Source organism: Sciurus carolinensis, chromosome 2 (assembly GCF_902686445.1).
Source record: "Sciurus carolinensis chromosome 2, mSciCar1.2, whole genome shotgun sequence".
NCBI lineage: Eukaryota > Metazoa > Chordata > Mammalia > Rodentia > Sciuridae > Sciurus > Sciurus carolinensis.
The window spans coordinates 38,448,896-38,473,927 of NC_062214.1; the positions used below are offsets into that span (position 1 = coordinate 38,448,896).

Sequence of the window (25,032 nt, forward strand, 5' to 3'; positions counted from 1 at the left end):
CTTCTATAAAAGCATGAGAAAGCAACAGGGAGACCTCAGGAATATAAAGGAGGCTTAAAATAAAATAACTTTCCACATATCTTTTAATTATAAATATTTCAAGACATAAGTATTCTTCCTTAAATATCTGTACTACATGGGTTATAAAAGAGTAATGTAATGTATCCCATTTGTTTACAATAAAAAAAAAAGAGTAATGTAACACTTTCAGGAATGTACGCTCATATAACTTAATTTTTGAAGTTTTTACTCACTTGTGGTCATGATGTTAGGAGGGCAAGAGGGTATTCCATGATCTACTGCCCATCTGTAGGCTCCTTCTCCAACTAAAAAGCTAACAGAAAAACATATTCTTTTAAAAATGCATAGTGTCATCTTCTACATATTATAAAGTAATACAAGTAAGACTGTGTGCTAACTGAAAAAAGTCTTGTGTGTAAACCTAATTCCTGATACAGCTCAAAATAATAAGATGGCTATATGTTCAAATTTCTTTAAATTTTTTGTTCATTTGCAATAAGTAACAAATAAAAATCAGGTAAAAATCAACATAATAAAAATTTAAAAGTTGACTTCATGGTAGAAAATATGAAGATTTATTTTGGAGTTTATTTCACAAGATCTATTTAATCAGGTTAAGAATCTAAAATTAAGTGAATGTCTTCAGATTTGGTGTTCCTGCCCAGTAGAATACCAGGACACACCCAAAATAATAAGACACATCCTGAGATGCCCAAACACAATGAGATATGCTTACATTTCTCAGTCTTGATGCAGCAAAAATATAGAACCCACAGAATCATTCTTTCTGTGGTGAGAAAAGTAGTACGTTATGCCCTGAAAGTAGTTTTTCGGTCCTAAACTGCAAGTTTTAACCTAATAAATGAATAATATGATCTTACTAGATTACTGTGAGTGATTCATTTTCAAAATTTCAAACAGCATACAGGATAATTATTCCCATTCCCCCCAAAATTTGACTAAGCAAATAGTAATTGCAAGCAGTGAGCGTAATTAATCACTTCTTCCACAGCCAAATATTAAAGATCTCATCCAGCTAGTAATAGACTCCTTGAAATTGTACCTGCTTGTCAGTTCCCCATTCTCTATTTTTTGTTTTTATTCTTCTAATCATTTAACACTAAAAACTCAGAGTAACACATATTGAAAATTTAAGATCCAATTGTTTATAAGAAGACCCATAACTGACTGACAAAACAAAAAGCTAAGTAGACCCTCAGGACATATCCAAATGTTTCCAATGACAAACCAGTTAATCCCAGTAGCTGTTTTCTAATACACATAAAGGTGGGCACAAAGTCTACAGTATCCAAAAAGGAAAGGAGAGAGGGCCAACAAGAATATTTTGTAACTCTATCTCTACAAATTTAGATTTTTAATTAGAAATTCTAAAGGAATCTGAGAACAAAAAAGTTTTTTACTATTCTTATACCAAATGAAGACAGCTACAAAGAAACACTATCATATAAAATTCAAATGTTAGAATAACTGAAATAGGAACTTGGATATAAAATTAAGCTGTTCTTATGGCATCTTTAGTACCTCCCTCTTCTACAAGGATTTGATAAAAGAAATAATTTATCTTAATGTAAAGATGTAAAAGAGATGACTAAGTGATCGACGTGGCAGTTCAGAGCTGAATCTAGTAATCTCAGCACTCCTATTAGTCATTTTGAGTTCAATCCCAATACCCAGAATCAGTGGCACTTTACAAAGTATTTTTTGCTTTATTTTTTCATTTCTTCATCATTAAAAGGTTTGATAAATTTGATAAATAAATAAATTTGCTACAATCTACTATGCAAAAATGAAAATGCTTCTCCACAGTGCACTCACCTATTCAGTACTCCCAATCTCCCTCATTCTGCTCTTTGTAGATTTTTCTAACATACTATATAATTTTCACTGGTATATTTCTGTCTCCCTTTTATATGCTATAATCTTCATAAAGGTAGAGATCTGTGTTTTCTCATCAATAAATCACAAACTAGAACAGTGTCTGAAGCATACTAAGTAGTAAGTAAACATTGAAGAGATATTAAAGTAATCAACTAGAGAACAACACTTTCCTTAATTTACACTGAAGTAGGTTTAAAGCGTTATCAAATAAACCTGCAACAATTATCAGAGATCAGCACGAAAGTAGGATGATTAAAACTTTCAATAAGCTGCGCAAGTCCTACTGAAGTGCTTACTGAGCAAAACACCTGAAATGAGCTACCCTGGGCAAAAACAGTGTTGTGAATGACAATCTTATGAAAAGAAACCACCCATTTTCAAAGCACCATGCTTCTATAATTGCTAAAAATGTGTAATTTAGTGATTCAAAAAGTTCTCAAGGACCCTCTGGGACCCCAATGACCAAAATTCTTATTCTGAATAAGAAAAAATACAGGAGGAAAAAAATAGCTATTTCTTTAAACTTAAAAACTGATTACCTATCATTTTCTTTGTTTATCATAAATACATGAAATTGAAGAAAGACAAATTAGACTATTGATTAATCAAAGCTGATAGATATAAAGTACAAATAAAGAGCTTCCATTATTTGGAAATAACATACAATAAATTAAGTAATAAAAATTTGACTTTTAACTTTTTATTATTGAAATTTTCAAAATATATAACTGCTTTGGTCTGAATGTCTCATCCACCCCCCCAAAAAAATCGTATTTTAAAATCCTAACCCCCAAAGTTTTAGAATAGTTATCAGGAGGAGAGTCTTATGAGCAAGTAACAAAGGCAAAAAGGCAAAGACCTTGTAAATGAAATTAAAAGCCCCAGAGAGCTATCCTTGGTCCTTCTATCTGTGAGGACTCAGCAAGTAGGTGCCATAAAAGAGACACTGTCCCTCACCAAGTACTAACTCTGCAATTCCTTGACCTTGACTTCTCAGACTGCAGAAATATAAGAAATAAATTTTTGTTACTTATAAGCTATCCACATTTTGTTATAGCAGCCCAAATGGACTAACGCAACAACAATACAGAGAATAGCATGATAACCCCAATGTATTGTTGCCTTAGTTCTTTTGGGCTGCTATAACAAAATGTCATAGACATTTTAGCAATTTGCTTTAATAATTCTTAATACAATGTTAATCTCACTCATGAATATGCCAAGATTTTTTGAAGCAAATCCCAACATGATAAATTTCAACTATAAATATCTTAGTAGACATCTCCAAAAATGACTTTTAAAAACATAAAAATGAGGGCTGGGGATATAGCTCAGTTGGTAGAGTGCTTGCCTCATAAGCACAAGGCCCTGGGTTCAATCCCCAGCACCACAAAAAAAAAAAACATAAAAATGAATATTTAACACTTAAAATTTCTATAGAAAAAAACAAAATCAAAAACTATTCACTGTTTACAGTTCCCTACTTACCTTATAATAGTTTGTTATTAATATTTGGGTTTTTTTAACTATTTAATTGAATTACAATTACACTAAGCCTATACTTTCTGATTAATTCACAGTTAGTGTATGTTTCTTCTAACCCTTGGGTTTGTAAATTTTATTTTCATATTTATATAACCAAAGTACTATAAATCTGAATGAATTTATGAAATACAATAGACAAAAGAGAAATTTAAAATAAACAATATTAAATTCGTCTCTCAAAATTTTGAGTGTCTAATGAGCACCTGAGATTCTATTCATACTAAACATCAAACAATAATCTTGTCTAGCTTTCTTTTTACATCAAAAAAAAAAAAAAACATAATGTCCACAATTTATAACTTCTATATCAGAAGCCAATAAAATTTTCCAGAGGGCCAGATAGCCAATACTTTAGGCTTTGTGGGCCAAAATGTTCCTGTGCCAACAATTTCGTCTTGACGATATATAAATCAGTATTGCTGTGTTCCAATAAAATGTATTTACAAAACAGTCAGCATACTCAATTTGGCCTGCAGGTCAGAGGCTTCCATTCCCTGATCTATACAGTAATGGCTACCAAAGTTGCATTCCTATCATAAGAGGGGCAAATTTCAAGATTAAGTAAAATAAAGAAACAAGGAAATTTGAGAGTTTATGATGATAATGCCACCAACATTATTAAGATATCAAATATTGTAGTAGTCTGACCAACAACAGTATTGACCAACTTTATTAAGATACCAAACATTGCAGTAGTCGGACCAAATAAACAGCAACACATGATGATGCTGGTCTCAAACTTACGGTCCTTCTGCCTCTGCCTTCTGAGTTGCTGGGATTATAGGCCTGTGCTACCATGCCCTGTTTTCCTTTATTTCTCATAGTTTTTCTCCCTCCACACATGAACAATATGTATTTGCTGAATGAGTGAATGGGTAAATGAATGAATAACTGGGTGTAAACACTTACTTCTAACATGATATGAATGAATAAACACAAATTTCCAACAAAATAACTGTAGGCAAGTCTGGGATTCATGTTGTTTAACTGCAAAATGTGTGATACCTACATAAATTGTGTAATTTTTATGAGATAATGCATGCAAATCACATGAAATGGTGTCTGCTATGATGCTTAAATGCAATAAACGTTAACTATTACTATACGTTCAAAGTAAAACCATGATACATTTGGTTTTGTTGATTAGGATACTCAAATAATTTGTTTTCAAACTACTACAGTTATATAGCATACTTGAAGGTATATGAGAGGTTTCTACTTCTCAACAAGACTGAGTAACAGGAAAGAAATTTACCTTCTTGCCTGAACCAATGAATAAAACAATGGACAAAATATAGAAAACAACAGCTATCAGACATTAGATATGAGGCAAAAGAGGATGGTCATCTTTGAAAGAAAAAAAATACCAGTCAGGCAAGGTGGCTCACACCTGTAATCCCAGCAGCTCAGGAGGCTGAGACAGGAAGATGGAGAGTTCAAAGCCAGTCTCATCAAAAGTGAGGTGCTAATAAGCAACTCAGTGAGATCCTGTCCCTAAATAAAATACAAAACAGGGCTGGGGATATGCCTCAGTGGTCGAGTTCCCCCTGAGTTCAATCCCTGGTACCAAAAATAAATAAATAAATAAATAAACAAACAAACAAACCTTGCCATAAGGTAAGACTTTCACTTCCATTACTTTCATTCACTTTCCTTACTGCAAGCAGTTTCTAGGCCATAGCCCAGGAGCACAGCAGTCTCTGAATTGAAGAAATAGAGCTGAACTACCAGACTGGCCAAAGAGGTCAAAATTCTCAGGGCAGAGTATCAGAAAGAAGAAAGCTGCAGAGGGAAAAAATTCCAGAGATCTGCAGAGCGCACTCTGCCAATTTTCAGTTGAATGGAGGTTGGCGTATGTATAAGAAGAAATTACTCAAAGCCAGAACAAATAATCTGACAATTCTAAAGGAAACAATCTCCAAGTTCAGCCAGAGTAAAAAGTCTCATTCTAGCTGCATCTGTTTACCTCAATTGTAAGGCAAAATTGGTTCAAGGTTAAATGCTTCTTCTCTAGTCTCATGCAACAAAGTTTAAAGTAAGATCTGAAAGGATCAAATTGTTTTAATAACTTAACCACATCCTATAATAAAATTCAAGAATATTTGTTAAAATACAAAAATATTCAGCACCAAAAAAAAAAAACTCACAATGTCTGGAATTCAGTAAAAAATTACCAAACATACAAAAAAAGGCAGAAAAATGTGAACTATAATAAGAAGAAAAATCACTTAATTAAAAACAACCCCAAAATAATAAAGATAATAGAATCACAAACAACTGTATTAAAACAAGTGTGCTAACTCTACTCATACACTCAAGAAGGTTGAGGAAAAATTAAACATGTTAAGTAGACAAATGAAAGACATTGCTTAAAAATGCAACTCAAACCTCTGGAGATTAAAAATCACAATGTCAGAAATGAAAACTAAACCAAATGAGATTTGCAAATAATTAGATAAAGCATAAAATAATCAATAACTTTGAAAATAGCAATGAAACTCCAAAATGAAACAAAAAATTTAAAAATTAAACAACTCATCAGTGATCTGTAGAACTAGTACAGATACAGATGCTACTCAACTGACAGTGGGGTTATGTCCCAGTAAACCCTTTGTAATTGAAAATATCATTGTCAAAAATACATTTGATACACCTAACCTGCTAAACATCATAGCTTAGCCACACAGTATTAGCAGCTATAGAGTAGTGATTGTTTACCTTTACCATCAGGTGGCTGAATGGATGCCAAGGTCCACTGCAGACAAAAGTATGGTTTTGAATGAATACAAATTGTTTACACTTCATTGTAAAATTAAAATATTGTAAGTCAAATCATCATAAATTGGGGGTCTGTCTGTATACATAGAATCAGAGTCCTGAAGGATGATGCAGGTGCCAAAAAAAAAAACCAAACTGATGGAATAATGACTTAAATTTCTCCAAATCTGATGAAATACAAAACTCTACACATCCAAGAAGGAGAAAACCAAACCCAAAGAATTACAGGAAAACTACAAACCATGATCACACATAAATATAATATAAAAAATTCTCCACAAATTAGTAAATTATAACCATTAATATATAAAAAGGATAATACATTATAACCAATTAGAATTTATTCCACTAATACAACTACTGTTTTTAGCAGTCAAAATTAGCCACTATATTGACCAAATAAGAAAAATTATAAGATCATTTTAGTAGATTCAAAAAAGCACCTGGCAAAGTAAAACACTCACATAAACAACTCTCAGAATACGTAAGAAAAAAAGGAAACTTTCTCAACATAATAAAGAGAATCTATAATAAACCTACAACAACAATCATACCCAAGAGTGAAAGACCAAATGCTTCTTCCCTAGGATCACATTCAAGGCAAAATGTCCTGTCTCAAAATTCTATTCTACATTGTACTGGAGGTTCTGCTCAGTGTGATAAAGCAAGAAAGAGAAATTAATTTAAGGAGTATTATGTTAGAAAGAAGTAAAACTATCTTTATTCCCAGAAGACATGATATTATAGAAAATTTTATGAAATCTATAAAAATGGTACCAAAACATATAATCTTAGCAAACTCCCAAAAAGCAACATCAATATAATAAAATCAATCATATTTCTATATATCAGCAATGAATTGAAAATTATATTTATCAAATACACCATTTACCATAATATCAAAAAAGAATAAAATATCTCGGTATAAGTACAATAAAAGATGTGTAAGACATATATATGGTAAAATATAAAACCCAGTTCAAAGAAGGTAAAAAAGACCTTAACAGATGAGCATGGTGGCACCACCTGTAATCCCAGTGACTTGGGAAGCTGAGGCAGCAGGATCCCAAGTTCAAAGCCAACCTCAGTAACTTAAGCTCAAAGCAAATCAGCAAGACCTCTCAAAATAAAGGGCTGGGGAAGAAACTCAGTGGTTAAGTGCCCCTGGGTTCAATCCCTGGTACCAAAAAATTAAATAAATAAAAACCTTAAAAAGTGGATTTATGGGAATCCTAATCAAAATTCCAGCAAGCCATTTAAGGAAATGGGCAAGCTAATCCTAAAATACATAAATTTAAATTTTCTAAAATATATGAAATGTAAAATATCAAAATAAGTTTGAAAACAAGGAGTAAAGATGAAGAACTAGATATGTGACAAAAATCGGACAGCTAGTTCCAAGCAGGTATAGCATTATTATAGAATCTCATTTTAATGAATAAAAGCTATCACTTTTTCTTATGTATTTTCTCCCTGTAAAATATTGAAATGCTACATATTCCTTTTGACAAATGCCTCACCTTATTCCTTCTTTCCTCCTTCCCTGAGGTAACCACAGTGACTTTGGTAAGATTCTTTCCAAAATGTTTTATACGTCTATCCACAAATTTATAAACTCTTAGAAAATTAGAATATTGTTTATGTTATACAGTAAAAAGAATATATAAGAATGAGAAAAACTTAAAATGAGGGCAATTGTTACTAGCAATAGGGCAGAATTGGGTTCAGGGTGAAGATGTTGGACACTGGGAAGGATGAGGATTCCATTAGAAAATTTTCAGTATAAGCAGTTTAAAATACTTTGTTAATGTTTCATTTCCTAACCTGTATGACAGGAAACAGTTTAATCATATTATTCTGTAATTTTTAAAGAAAATATATGTTCAGTTGAACATATCAGCAATTTAATTTTTTTTTAACTCTACAAGTTGGAGATCTACTGCTAGGAACTGAATTGTGTCCCCCTAATAATTCATAGATTGAAGCCCTAATCCCCAGTGTGATAGATATAAATAGGGCCTTTGGAAGATTAAAAGATGATGTCATGAAGGTAGGGTCCTCATGATGGGGTTATTGTCCTTATAATAATATCTCTCCCCCATCTTCTCTCCCTCCCTCCTCTCAACCTCTGCCCCATATCATCTCAAATGTGAGGACACAGTATGAAGGCAACCATCTGCAAGCTGAAAAGAAAGTCCTCACCAGAAACCAAACAGGATGAAACCTTGATCTTGGTCTTCCCAGTCTCTAGATCTGTGAAAAATAAACCTCTGGTGTTAAGTCATTTAAATCTATGATATTTTTTCATGGTATTCCAAACTAATGTTAATAGTAATCCATGTTACTATATATACAAATGTTTCCCTCAGTTTTTTTTTTTTTTGGGGGGGGGTTTTGGGGGAGGGGCGGACTTTACTAGGGATTGAACCCAGAGGCATTTTACCACTGAGCCACATCCCCAGCCCTTTTTATTTTATATTTTTAAATTTTCAGATAGGGTCATGCTAAATTGCTGAGGATCTAACTAAGCTGCAGAGACTGAGAGCCTCCTGCCTCAGTCTCCCAAGTTTCTGGGATTACAGGCAGTACCGGCTGCAACATTCCAGCTTACCTTTTTTTTTTTAATGCCACAGCATATCTAATCACATGATGAGAAAACAATTTATTTAGCCATTGATGGACATTGAGGTTGTTTACAATTTTATATTCCACAAGCAACATTTTATATTACACTTTTTAAGTTTGGACTGTATTTTTCTGAGTGATGTAACAAAGGAATTTAATATGCTTTTCCACTAAATAGCCAATTGTCCCAACATGATTTACTGGCTGCACCATCCTTTTTCTCCACAATTTGAGATGATACCATTTACATAGATCAAATTCCCTTATATACTGAGAGCTTCTGGATTTGCAGTTCTGGTCTACTAATCTTTATCTTTTTTTTTTTTTTTTAATGAGATGCATGAGATAAAGGATAAAAATGCTGTTAATTATTAGTGCTGGATAACATGTTCATGAAAGCTTTTTACAATGTTGAATGCACATTTAGTCTAAGAATTTCCCCAAAATTAATTATTTTAGACTCTGAAGTCTACTGTGTCAGATACTTAAGTTTCACAATAAAATGACCCCAACGTAGCACACTTTAAACTCTGGACTTCAAGGTGTAAAAAACTTCTAAAAGTTTCACAACATAATGGCCTTAATTGAGAACTTAGTAACAGCAAAACCTCTTGAAAATCAACTACAAAACGAAAAATTAACTTGGATCTCCTCTGCTTTAATCCATAATATTCTATTCCAGCTGGAGTTTTATTCAAGTGTACAAAACGTTTCAAGATCACATAACAAAGTGATCTCAAAGGCATCCTACTGATGGTGTATAACCAATAGCCACAACCTTCTATGGATTTAAAAAAAAAAAAAAAAAAAAAAAAAAAACCTTTAAACACTGCATGCACCAAAGACCAAAGCCAAGGGAAAATCAGGATGAACAAAGTGGTTACCAGGGAGGAATTCTGCCAGCTGACAGCTTGCCCTTCTGCCCTTCACACAAGAGTCTGTTTGCAACTGAGACTGGGTTCTTGATTCCTATAAAATAAAATGGGCAGGAAAAAAAAAATCAGAAATGTCACCAAGTTTCCTACTCAGTTTTGTGTTGTTTCAACAAACAAGTAAAAAACTTAGCAATTCTTCTCTTTTGAGGTACTAAATATTGTAATGAAAACTTAGTTATGAATAATAAAAGTCAAGTTTAAAAACAGATGAATATCTAATAGATATAAGATAAAAATAAATATAAGATAGACTCATGTTTTATCATATATTACAGCAGCAAAGATTGAATTCAAAATACTACATATTTAAATGAAGTTCCTTTTTAACAGATTTCACAATAGAAAAGAAAAAATGAACTGAAAATGTGCCATTTACCTACTATCAAAAGTAAATAAATGCCTGAGGCATTTATTGACCATGAAACCTTTAAGGAATAAATATGGTTATAAACAGCTACAATTTTACCATGAAGAGAAACAAAAATTTTAAAAGGGTAAGCTAAAACTTTAAAATCTCACTTACAAGAGAGAAAGAATAGAAAGAAAAATCTTCACATTGGGTAAGGGTTGGGAAGGCAAAGTATGTATAAGACTGTAACCTAAAATGTGGTTTGGAAAGTTTCTGGGAAGTAAAACAGTGTGTAAAAGTGAGATAACAATGCGAATCACACAACCACCTTATCTCAGAGGACAGCTTAGTATGACAAACACTGTCAGGATTAGACTAACAATAGCAAATATGATGATGATGATGATGATAACCACCAGGAAAGCAAACTAGTACATAATATGCACCAGGTTCAGTGCCAAACTCTTAAGCGTGTCAAATAATTTATTCAACAGATCTCTCAATTCTACCATATAACTATGCTTAGGAACCCGATCTGATTAATGAGGAAGCATTTGTACAAAGGGTTTAGATTGCTGCCCAAGGTCACAGAGCTGAGATTTTAACACATGCAGTAGTGCTGGAGACCATGCCCTTAACCAGTAATCTATGAATATTTCTCAATATACTATTAGGAAAACTAATAATAATAATAATAATAATAATAATAATATGCAGTGGACATAAAGAAACTACAAAAAAATTAAGACTATCAGATTGACTCAAAACAAAATGAATTGTAGAAATTCAGCTAAATACCAAATGTTCTGCCCCCAAAAACTATATGAAATATCAAAAAAGGAAAAGCCCAGATAAGCTCTCTACACCAGTTCTTAAGGCATTAATATATTTCTAGATGTAATGATTCAACATTGTAAAAACAATAATGATTACTAAATTAACATATAAATTCAAATCTGTAAATCCACCATCAAAACTTCAAAAGGATTTCTACAATATATGACAAGCTGACTGTTAATCAGAAAAACTCTGAAAGGAAAATGAAGATACCATTTCTTATTCAAAGTGTGGTTTGATAAAATTAAAATAGTGTGGTTTGATAAAAAAAAAATAGGCAAATATATCAATGGAATAGAATAAACTTGAAGTGTGAATTTGGGTATGTAATATAGAGAGTATTTCGAATCTGTGGGAAAAGAATAGATTATACAGGAGAGGTAAAAAGAACACAGAGTGAAAAGCATAGGAATCAGACTACTTTGTCACTCTACCAGCTATCAGTTTATTACTTCTCAACTCTAAATACACGCCCCCCCCCCATTGCTTTATCTGCAAAAACGGATATGGGCCCTTTAAATATATTCCCCTTGCCAGTTGGCACAGTGGTAAACATGGTCAGTAGAGGGCAGTGGAGATACACTGCAGTAGGAAAGGGTAGCTAGCTTGTTGGGAAGGTTTCTGAACAGTGCGGATTTTTTTCCGGAGCTGGGGATTGAACCCAGGGCCTCGTGCTTATGAGGCAAACACTCCACCAACTCAGCTATATTCCCAGGCCCAAGAGTGCAATTTTGTGTCCACTATTTGGCCCTAACATGGTAGTCTATAGTACTACATGCCCTGGGGGCACAGCTTTCTCCAGCTTCAGATCATCACATATTTTGTCCAGCTTCTGATTGCAGCCACAGTAGCACAACAGAGTCCCAGAAAGAATGACTGTACCCTAAACATTGTCCCTGGTCCCCACAGCCTGTCCTTACTCCCAGAGGCACTTATAACAAGTGTTCAATGGGGAGAGTTGCCTAGCAAGACAAAAGTTCAACCTTTATCCTGTACAAATGAGGTTAATTCCACAGTCTCTTAACTCCTGTGTGTCACCTACCAGCTTGAGCTCATCTGTGCTTCACAAGATTAGTCCTGCCACAATGACTGCAGACCAGCCCTAGCCTTCTAGTGGGCTGCAATCACACCTTGAAGGTGGTGGTGTTGAACAAGGTCTGAACCCAATTCAAATTTATCCTTCCTTGAGTATTCTCCCACTGCCATAGGATACACTGAGTTCTCTTTCCATCTTTTTTTTTTTTTTTTAATGGTACTGGGGATTGAACCCAGGGGAATTTTACCACTGACCTATATCCCTAGCCCTTTTTATTTTTTATTTTTTTTATTTGGGTTGCATGTTATTAGTGTATTGTAATCATACAGAATAATGGGTTTCATGGTAGTGTTTTCTTTTGGTTTTGTTTTGTTTTGTTCCTTTTTTAATTTTATTGCTCTTTTTAGATACACATGACAGTAGAGTATATTTTGACATACTATACATACATGGAGTATAACTTATTCTAATTAGGATCCCATTCTTGGAGTTGTACATGATGTGGAGTTTCACTGGTTGTGTTTTCATATATGAACATAGGAAAGTTATGTCCTGTTCATTCTATCTTTCCTATTCCCATTCCATCTCCTTCCCTTCATTCCCCTTTGTCTATTCAAATGAACTTCTATGGCCCACCTGACCCTTATTGTGGGTTAATATCCACATATCAGAGAGAACATTCAGTCTTTGAGTTTTTGATATTGGCTTATTTCACTTAGCATGATAGTCTCAAGCTCCATCCATTTACCAACAAATGTTATAATTTCATTCTTCTTTATGGCTGAGTAATAGTCACTATGAATATATACCACATTTTCTTCATCCACTCATCTGTTAAAGGGCACGTGGGTTGGTTCCAAAGCTTAGCTATTGTGAATTGAGCTGCTATAAAAATTGATGTCCAGCCACTTTTTCTTTCTTTTTTTTTTCTTTTTTTATTTTTATAGACAGCATTTTGATTCATTGAACAAAAATGGGGTGCATCTTTTCATTTCTATAACCATGAAATGCTTCTATTACCATTCATGTAATCATACATGTACATAGAGTAATGATGTCTGTTTTTGAGACAGAATCTTACTAAGTTGTTTAGGGTCTTGTTAAATTGCTGAGGCTAGCCTCAAACTTTCAATTCTCCTGCCACTGGTTTAAAAGCATGTGCCACCGCACGTGTTTCTCTTTCCATTTTTATGTACTGACTTTCCTATCTCTTATTAATGACTCTTTATGTTAAATTTCTCCTGCTTAAACTACTGCATGGTTTCTGTCTCGTACTTTTACTTATCCATACAATAATCTTGAACAAATTACTAAATCTTTCTTGGGTCTCAGTTTCCTCACCTGTAAAATAAGGATAAAAATAATAACTTCAAAAGGTTACTTTGAAAATTACATGATTTAATATATGTAAACCCCCATAGAACAATGCCTAGTATATTACAGTCACACAATAAATGATAGTTGTTATTATTATTAGTGGTGTTCAATAGTTCTTAATCATTTTAGAAAAAGAATTTAAGAAGCAAATGAAAAATAAATTATACATATTAAGAAAATACAGGTGACTGTGTTTAGAAATTATGAGAGAAAATTTAAGAAATGCCAAAAGCCATAAAAGGTAAAGTAATAAGTTTGACAAATAAATTTTCAAGTTCCAATATGACAAAAAATATGATAAACAGACCTTTCACAAAGTAAGTCATACGAAAGGTATGAACACTCAATTCACAGAGAAATACTAATAGCCTATAAGCACAAGAAGTAAGATTCATAATGAAAGAAATAAAAATTAAGACTAACTGAAATATCTTTTCTTATATATTATAACAGTAAGAAAGAATATAAACAATCATTACAAATGAATAACCAAATTGACCTGACATATATAAGGCACTGTACTCAATAACTGCAGAATACTTATTCTTTTGAAATTCACATGGAATATTTATCAAAACACACCATGAGCAGGGCCATAAAGCAAGTCTCAAAAACTTTCAAGGAATTCGAAGCATACATGATACTTTGCTCACAGTAGAATTAAACTAGAATCCAATAAATAAAGCTAAACTGTCCTTAGGCAAGTAAATATGATAAGTGATATGAAACAGATATTCCTCGAAAGTATACATGAGAAAAAGAAAATATAGACAACCTTATTAAATGCTAAAGATATTGACTCCCATGTTTAAAACTTCCTACAAAGAAAACCCTACTAATTTGGAATAGTTAACAAATTTTCTAAACAATTAGAAAGAAATCATTCCAATCATACACAAACCCTTTCAAAGAATAGAGAAAATGAAATCCCCAACTCATTTTATGAGGCTAGCCATAACAGCATACAAAAACAAACCATTACACATACAGATAACATTACACATAACAGATTCCCAAGACAATTCTGAGAAAAGGACTGATCTTTCAATAAAGGACAGTGAACAATTTGGAAATCCATGTGAAGAAACAAATAAATGTTGACCCCATCTCATATACATCAGTTAATCTGAATTTGATTAGAAAGCTAAATATGAAAGATAAAAAAAATTACTAAAAGAAAATGAGACTATCATCATAACCACAGGTAGGGAATTTTTCTAAAAATACTAGAAGAATCAACCACAAAATAAAAGATTAATAACATAAACTTCATCATAGTTTAAAACCTATTTACCAGCATCAAGAGAGTGAAAAGGCAAGCCAAAGACTGGAAGGAGAAATTCATAAAACACATATCTGACAAATTTGTCTAAATATATAAATACTCTGACAAATCAATAAACATGATACAACGCAAATATGCAAAAGATGTGGACACACACTTCAAAACAAGTTCATTTGGCCTATGTAAAGGTTGCCAGTATCATGAGTCACCAGGAAAATTCAAACTGAAATAACAAATATCAATGCATATATATCAAAATGCCTGAATTTTTAAAAGAACAACAATACCAAAATTTAGTAAGGATATAAGTAATTGAAATGCTCATACATTGTAAGAGTATGAACTACAACAACTACTTTTGAAAACTGGCACTATCTACTAAAACAAAGAATATATGTACCTAAATTTACCATTCCAACTCCTAGGTATATATCCAATAGAAATCAGCAAATATTTCTATCAAAACAAATACACAAGACAGGCATGGGGGGGTGGGCACAGCGCAGGGGGCTGAGGCAGGAGGATCACGAGTTCTAAGCCAGCCTCAGCAATTTAGCAAGGCCGTAAGCAACTCAGTGAGACACTGCCTCTAAATAAAATACAAAAAAGTGCTAGGGATCTGGCTCAGTGGTTAAGTCCTCTTGGGATTAATCCCCCATACAAAAAAAACAAAAATCAAGAACACAAACACAAAAATATTCATTGCAATTTTATTCAGAACAGTCAAAAAATAGAAACTATTCAAACATCGACTAAAAGGAGAGTGGATAAAATAAGTTGTAGCATAGTCATGCAATAAAATACTACTAAGCAATAGAAAAGAAAAAACTATTGTGACACAAAACACAAATCAATCTTACAGGCATAATGGTAAGCAAAAAACAAAACCAGATACACAGTCATTTCATTCCAGTCATACCAATTTCAGGAACAGGCAAATTAGTCCATAGTATCTAAGATCAGAATGGGGGAAGGGAGCACAAGAAGTATGGACTAGGAAGCATAAAGGGCCCTTCTGGGATTATAGGAATGTTTTACTTCTTAACATGAAAACACTGAATGTCTTGGTAAAGGTGTATACATTTATACAGCTGTATGTGGTTGTATACTTTCAAATATTCAAGAAGCTGAAAAGTTAAAAATCTGTGTACTTCATATATGTTTAAATTAATTACAAAACATTACATATATCTTTTCTGTACTGGTGTGGAAAAAAGTCTCCAAGATATCCTATTTAAAGAAAAAACGTTTTGTAATAATATAGACATTTTTTAAATTCACAAAATAAAACTATATCTCTTTTACATAAATATGTAGATAAATGCATTGGATTTTCACTGCTTAAACTCCAGGGCAGAAGAAGATGAAAAGGAAGGATTTGGAAGATAAAAGGTAAAACTTATTTACATCATTTTTTATGATAAACATATTTGTGTATTTCAAATGGAAAAATTAATAGATTATTCTAAATCAAGTACTGAATGTCTATAATCTCTAGAAGGGATAGAGGATGATGATCTCATTCTTTAACCAAAGATTTGGATGCAGGTTACTTTGCTGTTTTCTTTAAAATTATTCATAGAAAGATTTTATATTTTAAACTCAGTAAAAGAAGAAAAATGTTTGTTTTCAACACTATTTCAAGCAAGAATGGTGAAGTATACTTGACTATCTTTAGAAGGCGTGAAATGGGTAGTATGGGGAGTTTTTCAAAGAATAGAGATAGTATGTCATAATGCCCACATACCACTCAGTGCTCCAACTGCTCCAAAATTTAAGGATTTTCCATCCATTATGCTGGCATCACACTCAATTTCCCCTAAGAGATTTAGATTAGATCCCATTCCTGCATTTGTAAAAGGAGAATCCTAAAAGACAAAATAAAAATTAAAATACCATTAGTCTTAAAATAAAATTAATGCCAATCCTTCATAAAGTCAAACCAGAAAATGAGAAAACAGTTTCCAACTTATTGTATGATGCCAGTTCTACTCTGATACCAAAACAAGAAAAAAAAATGAGAAAAGAAAACTACAGATCAATATATCTTGTAAATACTGACACAAAAAACATCAAAGAAAATCCCTCAAACCAAACCCAGCACAATATCAAAAAGATCCTATATCATAAAAAAGAGAAATCCCAAGAAAGCAAGATTGGTTGAATAGCTAAAAAGTCAATATAATACCTCATGTTAATAAAATAAAGGATAAAAAGCATAATCCCATAAATAAATACAAAAAAAAGCACTTGACAAAACCCAACACCCTTTTGTATGAGAAATATCAATACACTAGAAATACAAAGCACCTTCCTTAAAATGATAAAGGGAACCTAAATCCAGAGATAACATTATGATTAATAGTGAAAGACGGACTACTTTCCCTAAGATCAGAAACAAGACAGGGATTTTCAATCTCATTACTTCTATTCAACAATTTACTGAATAATCTAGTAAGACAATTAGGTAACAAAATGAAATAGAGAGCAACTACGCTGAAATAGAAGAAGTAAAAATTATCTCCATTTGAAGATAACACAATTTTGTATATAAAAAGGCCTAAGGACTCCATAAAAGGATCTAAAATCAATTTATACAAAAATCAAATGGATTTTTATATGTTAGCAATGAACAATCCATTTATAACATCAAAAACTATAAAATAGTTGGGAATAAATTTAACAAAAGAAGTATAAGTTTATGCACTGAAAACTATAAAACATGTTGAAAAAATCTAATACCTAAATAAATAGAAGCACATCCAATGTACATGGAGCAGAGGACTTAATATTGCTACAATGACAATATTCCTTGAATTGATCTAATTCAACCCAATTCCTTGTCAAATCCTAGCTGCCATTTCTGCGGAAATTGACAAGCTGATCCTAAAATTCATACGGAAATGCAAGGAACCAAGGATTGCTAAAACTGTATTGAAAAGGACAGAACTGAACTCACACTCCTATGTTTGTAACTTACAGTCAGCAATGATACATAAGACAAGGATAGACATTTAGACCAAAGCCAACTGAATTGAGAATCCAGAAATAGGCCCTTCATTTATGGTCAATTCAGTAAGAATGAAAGGGATAAGTTTTTCATAAAAGGGTTCTGGGACAACTAGTTATCCATATACAAGAAAATGAAATTGGACCTCTAACTCTCACCATACACAAAAACTAACCCAAAGTAGATCAAAGGTCAAAAATTAAAAGTTAAAACTCTAAATTTCTTAGAGGAAAACATAAGGGCAAGTGTTTATAACCTTGAATTAGGCAACAGTTTCTTAGATTTGTTATCAAAAGCAAAAGTAACCAAAGAAGAAACTAGATAAATTGAATTTCATCAAAATTAAAAACTTTTGTTTCAAAGGACACCATGAAGTGAAAAAAAAATTGACAGAATGGTAAAAAATCTTTGCAAATCATATATCCAATAAGTGACTCATATTCAGAATATATAACAAATTCCTACCACTCTGAAGTAAAAAACAATATTAAAATGTACAAAGGATATAAATTAACATTTCTCCAAAGATTATGTATAAATAACCAGTGAGCACATAAAAAGATGTCCAATGTCATTTGTTTTCATAGAAAGGCAAATAAAACCACTGTGAAATACTACTTCACACCCAAAAGGACAACTATAATTAGACAAATAATAACACATGGAGACAGGGATGTGCAGAAAAGAGAACCCTCATACACTGCTGAGGAAATGTAAAATGATGCAGTCAATTTGGAAAACATCTGGCAGGTCCCCACAAAGTTAAACACAGAGTTACTATTTGACCCAGCAATTATATGTATACCTAAGAGAAATGAAAACATTTCTATCCAAAAGATGTACAAGGATTTTTAAAGCAGTATTATAATAAACAAAACCTGAAAACAATTCAAATGTTCATTAGCTGATAAATGAAGAAACAAAACATTACACATCTATACCATGGAGTATTAATCAGCACTAAAAAGTAATGATGCATGATACAATGTGGAAGAACTTTTAAAAGAGTATGCCAAGTGATAGAAGCCAGACAGAAAAACACATGTATTAAGTGATTCCATTTAAATGAAATGTTCAGAATAGGCAAATTCATAATGAAGATTAAAGGTGACCAGGGACTGGAGGGAAGGAAGAATGAAAAATAACTGTTAATGAGTACAATATTTCATTTAAAAATGGTGAAAATAAACTAAATTAGATAGTGATGATGGCTATCAAACTTTGTAAATCTACTGTAAACAACTGAACTGTACACTAATAAAAGGTAAATTTTAAATTTTTCTCAAAAAAAAAAAGGGATATCATAAAGAAGAAAAGCATAAGGCAACATGTTAAAACAGAAGAAAAAGACCTGGAATTAGAGGCCAGTGATGTATGTGAAGAAGAACATTGTGAATAGTTCTAAAAAATATATACCAATTCATGTCACTCAAGACCATGTTATACTTGATCTTCAACCAGAGAAGAGTGGGAAAAAGCTAATATAAAATATTACAATAAAAATAAATCCTTAGAAACATCGTTCTAAGGCAACCTTTAGAAAAGAAGAGTTTGAATTGAACACTCCTTAGGGCACTGCACATAGAGTCCATTCCGAAATAACAAGTAATATGTTTAATATGTAAAACACTATCACACAATCAAAAAATTTGAAGAAAGTCAGAAAACTGGGTCCGTTCTAAGATAAGACCAATACAACCTATGAAACCAGGAAATTCTGAATCAACTTAAAAGATTACTAAATACTCATAATCATCTACAAGCATCCCATTTCCTGAATTTCTGCCAGATCCAAGTAAAAGTTACCATGACATTAAGACCATTTCCAATATAACTTGAGCAAAGAGGTCAGGGATTTGAGAGCAGGACTCAAAATGAGATTACAGAATAGAAAATAACAAAAATTAAATAGAAAATGAGTAATACAGGCAATAAATACTGTGAGCAGTCAAAAGGTTATAGTCCACTATTAAATGAAGAAGTTAATATCAAGCTTCATGGAGCATTTAAAATGAAAGCCTTCAGCAAGAATCCTATTAGTTTGGTTGAGCTAGAATCTACCCTTATCCCTTATTTCCTCTCAGTAATTTTCCATCCACTGACCCCAATTCTACTCTTTGGCTATAAATTCCCACTTGCCCATGCTGAATTCAAAATTAAACTCAATCTGTCCCTCAATGCAAAATTCCATAGTGATGGTCCTATACCTTTTGTAATAGTTACCCCTTAAATCTTTCACAAGTATCATAATCTTTTTAACAATCATTAGGGAAATACAGATTAAAACCACCAGATAATACTCTATAATCACTAAAATGCTAAAGTTAAAGAAACTGACAATATTGAGTATTGGCAAGAATGTGGAGCAACTTTGACCTGAATACATTGCTAGTGGGAATGCAAATGGCAAGCAGTTTATCCATTTTTGTTAAACATGCATGTATCATAGTCTCAGCAACTCCGCTCCTAAGTATTTATCCAAGAGAAATGAAAGCACATGTCTACATTAAGACTTGTATTTAAATATTCATTTCAGCTTTATTCATAACAGACAAAAACTGGGAACAACCCAAAGTCCATCCACCAGTAAATGCATTTAAAAAATGGGATATTTTAAAACAATGGAATACAACTAAGCAAAAAATGGAACAAATTTCTAATATGCTTCAAAATATGGAGGAATCTCAGAAGCACTAACCTAAGTAAAAGAAGTCAGATATAAAAGATCACAAATTATATGATTCTATTCATAACACGATCTAGAAAAAAAAAACCTATAGTGATAAAAAAGCAGGTAGTTGTTGCCAAGTGGTTGAGGGGAGAATTCACTGTAGATAAGCACAACAAAATTTCTGGGTTGATAAAAATATTAAATATTATGATCATATTGGTGATTAAATGATTATATACATTTGTCAAAACTTATCAAATTGTACACCTAAAATTTGTGAATTGTTATAAATTATACCTTCAAGCATGGTGGTACACACCTATAATATCAGCAAAATCAGGAGGCCAAGGCAGGAGGATTTCAAGTTTGAGACCAGCCTGAACAACTTAGCAAGATAAAATAAAAAGGGGTGGGGATGTAGTTCAGTGGTAGAGCACAGCCTAGTATTGATGAGGCCCTGGGTTCAAACCCTAGTACTGCAGGGGGGATAAAAATTAAACTTCAATGAAGCTGACAAAAAAGTTGCATACCAACATTTGACATAAATGAATCACCCTATATAGTAATTTTCCCCTTATAATAGACATAAACTTTTTTAAATAGTCATTTGTTGATTTTCTCATGTGACATTTTATAGAATTAGTAATTGTTATGTTCATTATGTAGCCAATGATCCTTTAAAATCATCAGACCTTGTTACTCCTCTATTCAAAACTCTATGTTGATTTCCTATCAGATTTAGAAAAAAACCTAAAGTCCAGACTTCTAAGGTTTACAGCCCTCTACAATCTAACTCCTCTCTCCCTCTCCCAACTTGCTCCCACCTATTCTTTTCCCATACTACACAGGAACCACACTGCAATGCCCTGAATGCACCAAGAATGCCCCCAGTGGAGGGCCTTTGCATTTGTTGTTCATTCCATTCCTTTGAAATGCTGAGTTTAATAAGTGATTCTAGTAAACATGTATTTATGTGTATGTGTAAATAATGTCCTGTGGTGGCAAGTACTATAAAGAAAAATGAAGTGAAATAAGGGCAGTGCAGTACTTTTCCCTCTGACCAACTCCCTCTTGCAACATCTTCACATGGCTTTCTTCCCCGTTTCATTTACGATTCTGCTTTAATGACATATTACCAGAGAGTCCTCCTCTTACTAACTTATCTAGAAGAGGATTTTCTCAGCATTCTCCAACAATTCTCTTTTCTCTTGCCATATCAATTTTCTTTATGGTACTTTTCACTATCTGATATTATATATAATTTTTGTTTGTCTAATTCTCCTTATAGGGTATAAGATCCATAAATTCAAGAATTTGGTTTTTTAGGTACTGCATCTCAATGTCTAAAGCAATGCTTGGCACCTGGTACTCAATAAGTATTTGCAGAATAATTGAATAAAAGTTAATTATAATTAAATATAAATAGAATTATTTATTATTGTGAACTAAAACCCCCAAAGCAATGATGCTTACTAATTCTTACATGATACTCCTACAGAGAAATGCCAGGAAAATATAATGGAGTGTTAACAATTCAATCTTCTCTTGATCAAAACAAGAGAAATAAACCCATGCAATAGTGTTTTAAGTTTCTAAAAGATGGAATTTTAAAAATATATTTTAAGCTCACTCATAACTGTTGAAGGACACAAGGCTTTAAAAAATAAGATCCCTTTGACTAACTAATCTACCAAGAAGAGGAAGGGAAGGCCAAGAGGCAAGTTAGGAATCACTCTCCCACCATGACATGGAAACCCTTTCCTATTAAATTCAGGAACACCACGCATAGGCAAAGATCTGTAAAGCATTACTCTTTTACTATAAACCCACAACCTGTATTACACATTTAATGTCCTTTGCTGAAAGCATAAAACAAAATAAGAACTTTTTGCAAGGCTACAGCGTATACTGTACCTCTGGGGATCTATTAAGTAACCTCTATTAACAGCTCTTACAGATGCAAACAATCTAGTTTTCAAATGTCGTACAAAAACTAGACTGGCACATTATAAAATCATTTTTATATAAAATGATTTATGTTTGTCCAATTTCCAATTTTCCATTAAGGAGAAGTTAGACATTAATAGGAAATTACTAATGTTACTGTTCATACCCTGTCACTCAAGTGTAACTTCAACAAACACATCATTAGATGAATGAAATATAGTAAAATGTATACTATAATTTCTTACTCAAAACTTAATATGTTATCAAAATTATCTTAACTATGGCCTCCATTGAATAATAGCTTTATTCATCAAAAATGATGAGAAAAGGAAAAAATAGTCTTAAAATCAAAGTTTATTGAACCCTTTTTATATAATAGTAACAGGCTAGGGATGTAGTTCAGTGGTAAAGTATTTGCCTAGAATGTGCACTGGTCCAGGAGGAGAAAGAAGACATAATATTCTATGTCATCATATCCTTTTCAAATAACATTAGAAAAATACAATGCCTATCTTACCAGACACTATCCTAAAAATGCTAATTCCCTAGTATTGCAACATCAATTCTCATTATTTATAAGATGAGTGGAGTCAATAAAACTTTTACCCCCCTCCCAAGAAAAATCATTTGGGGATTTTTTTGTTTGTATGTTTGTTTAGCAGCCTATTAAGCTCAAATGTTCAAGAATTATATGGTTTAAAGTTTCCCAAATTAAATTGCTTGTACCGGTATAGGTTAGGATTCATTCATTGAACAAATATTTATTGAGCACCTTTGTGCAGGCAAATCTTTCCTATAATGGGCCACATACATTAAATAACTCAGGCTTTGTGAATCACACCAAGCTTCAGTCACTCAATTCTGTGACTGTGGCACAAAAGCAACCAGAGAAAATACACCAATGATTGGGTATAGCTGTGTTCAACCAAAACTCCATTTTGGACACTGAAATTTGAATTTCGTATAATTTTCTGCCGACATGAAATATTAGTCCCTTTTTATTTTGTTTCATTTATTTTAAAAAGTAAAAACCATTAGTATTTTATAGTATTCAAAAATTGGCATAAGTCATTTAGGTTTCTAATCACAATTTGTCAAACCTTGATTTAAAACAAGCGGATACAGCAGTTAACAAAACAGTAAGGAAAAAAAATTCTTGCCTAGATGGAGCCTCAATTCTAGTTAAGGCAGACAGATAATAAGGAATTCAATATAGAGGCTGGGCTACAGCTCACTGGTCCCTAGCTTCAATCCCACACAAAAAAGGAAGAGAGGAAGAAAATTAAATACAGATGTTCCATGGTACCCAAGAACAACTAGTTTTAGTACATCCCCACACATCAAAATCCATGCATGCTGAAGTTCTTCTATGAAATGGCCTGTCATTTGCATATAACCTATGCACATTCTCCCATATATTTCAAATCATCTCAAAATGACCTACACTACATTATATAATATAACTGCTATGTAAATAGTTGATACACTGTATTATTTAGTGAATGAAAAGAGAAAAAAGTCTATACATGTTCAGTACAGATACAATTTTTTGGAATATCTTTAATCTGCAATTGATTGAATCTGAGGAAGGAGAACTCATGGATATGGAGAGTACCATGCTTTAGATGCCATATTAGGCAGATGTAAATATGATGATGAAAAATAAAACCAGAAAGAAAATAGGTCAAAGTCAGAGGGCTGAAAAGGAGTAAAAAAAAAAAAAGACTGAAGGTGTATTTACTATTTTTTCTTTTATTTTGATATAATTTCAAATTTACAGTAAAGTGTAATATCAGAAAGTCTAGTATCCAGAATATATAAAGAAATCCTACAACTTTCAACAACCAAAAATTTTTTTTAAAAACCCAATTTAAAAAATGGGCCAAGACCATACTACCAAAAGTGCTATACAGATTCAATGCAATTCCAATTAAAATCCCAATGACGTACCTTACAGAAATAGAGCAAGCAATCGTGAAATTCATCTGGAAGAATAAGAAACCCAGAATAGCTAAAGCAATCCTTAGCAGGAAGAATGAAACAGGGGGTATCGCAATACCAGAACTTCAACTCTACTACAAAGCAATAGTAACAAAAACAGCATGGTATTGGCACCAAAATAGACAGGTAGATCAATGGTACAGAATAGAGGACACGGACACAAATCCAAATAAATACAATTTTCTCATACTAGACAAAGGGGCCAAAAATATGCAATGGAGAAAAGATAGCCTCTTCAACAAATGGTGCTGGGAAAACTGGAAAACCATATGCAACAGAAGGAAACTAAACCCCTATCTCTCACCTTGCACAAAAATCAACTCAAAATGGATCAAGGATCTTGAAATCAGACCAGAGACCCTGCATCTTATAGAAGAAAAAGTAGGTCCATATCTTCAACTTGTTGGCTTAGGATCAGACTTCCTGAACAGGACTCCCATAGCACAAGAAATAAAAGCAAGAATCAACAACTGGGATAGATTCAAACTAAACAGCTTTCTCTGAGCAAAGGAAACTATTGGCAATGCAAAGAGAGAGCCTACAGAGTGGGGGAATATCTTTGCCACTCATACTTCAGATAGAGCACTCATTTCCAGAATATATAAAGAACTCAAAAAACTCTACACCAAGAATACAAATAATCCAATCAACAAATGGGCTAAGGATATGAACAGACACTTCACAGAAGAAGATGTACAAGGAATCAACAGATATAT

General features: G+C 32.7%; 1 protein-coding gene and 1 non-coding gene across 7 annotated transcripts in view; one reads left to right on the forward strand and one right to left on the reverse strand.

The window, feature by feature from the left end:
- The window catches only part of Tasp1 (taspase 1), a 319,195-nt gene that overhangs the window by 258,410 nt on the left and 35,753 nt on the right, over window positions 1-25,032 (reverse strand). For 5 of the 6 annotated variants that reach the window (XR_007107125.1, XM_047540628.1, XM_047540630.1 and 2 more), the window contains 3 exons: window positions 16,435-16,555; window positions 9,753-9,837; window positions 255-334 (listed from right to left, as the gene is read on the reverse strand). Coding sequence is in view for 5 of the 6 variants with exons in the window: in XM_047540628.1 (XP_047396584.1) it covers window positions 255-334; window positions 9,753-9,837; window positions 16,435-16,555 (286 nt within the window). In the remaining variant the exon portion in view is untranslated. The remainder of the gene's footprint in view (window positions 1-254; window positions 335-9,752; window positions 9,838-16,434; window positions 16,556-25,032) is intronic. The other variant, XM_047540631.1, reaches the window with a different exon arrangement.
- Window positions 3,240-3,313, forward strand: Trnam-cau (transfer RNA methionine (anticodon CAU)). Its single transcript has one exon. It is a non-coding gene; the product is annotated as a tRNA-Met (tRNA).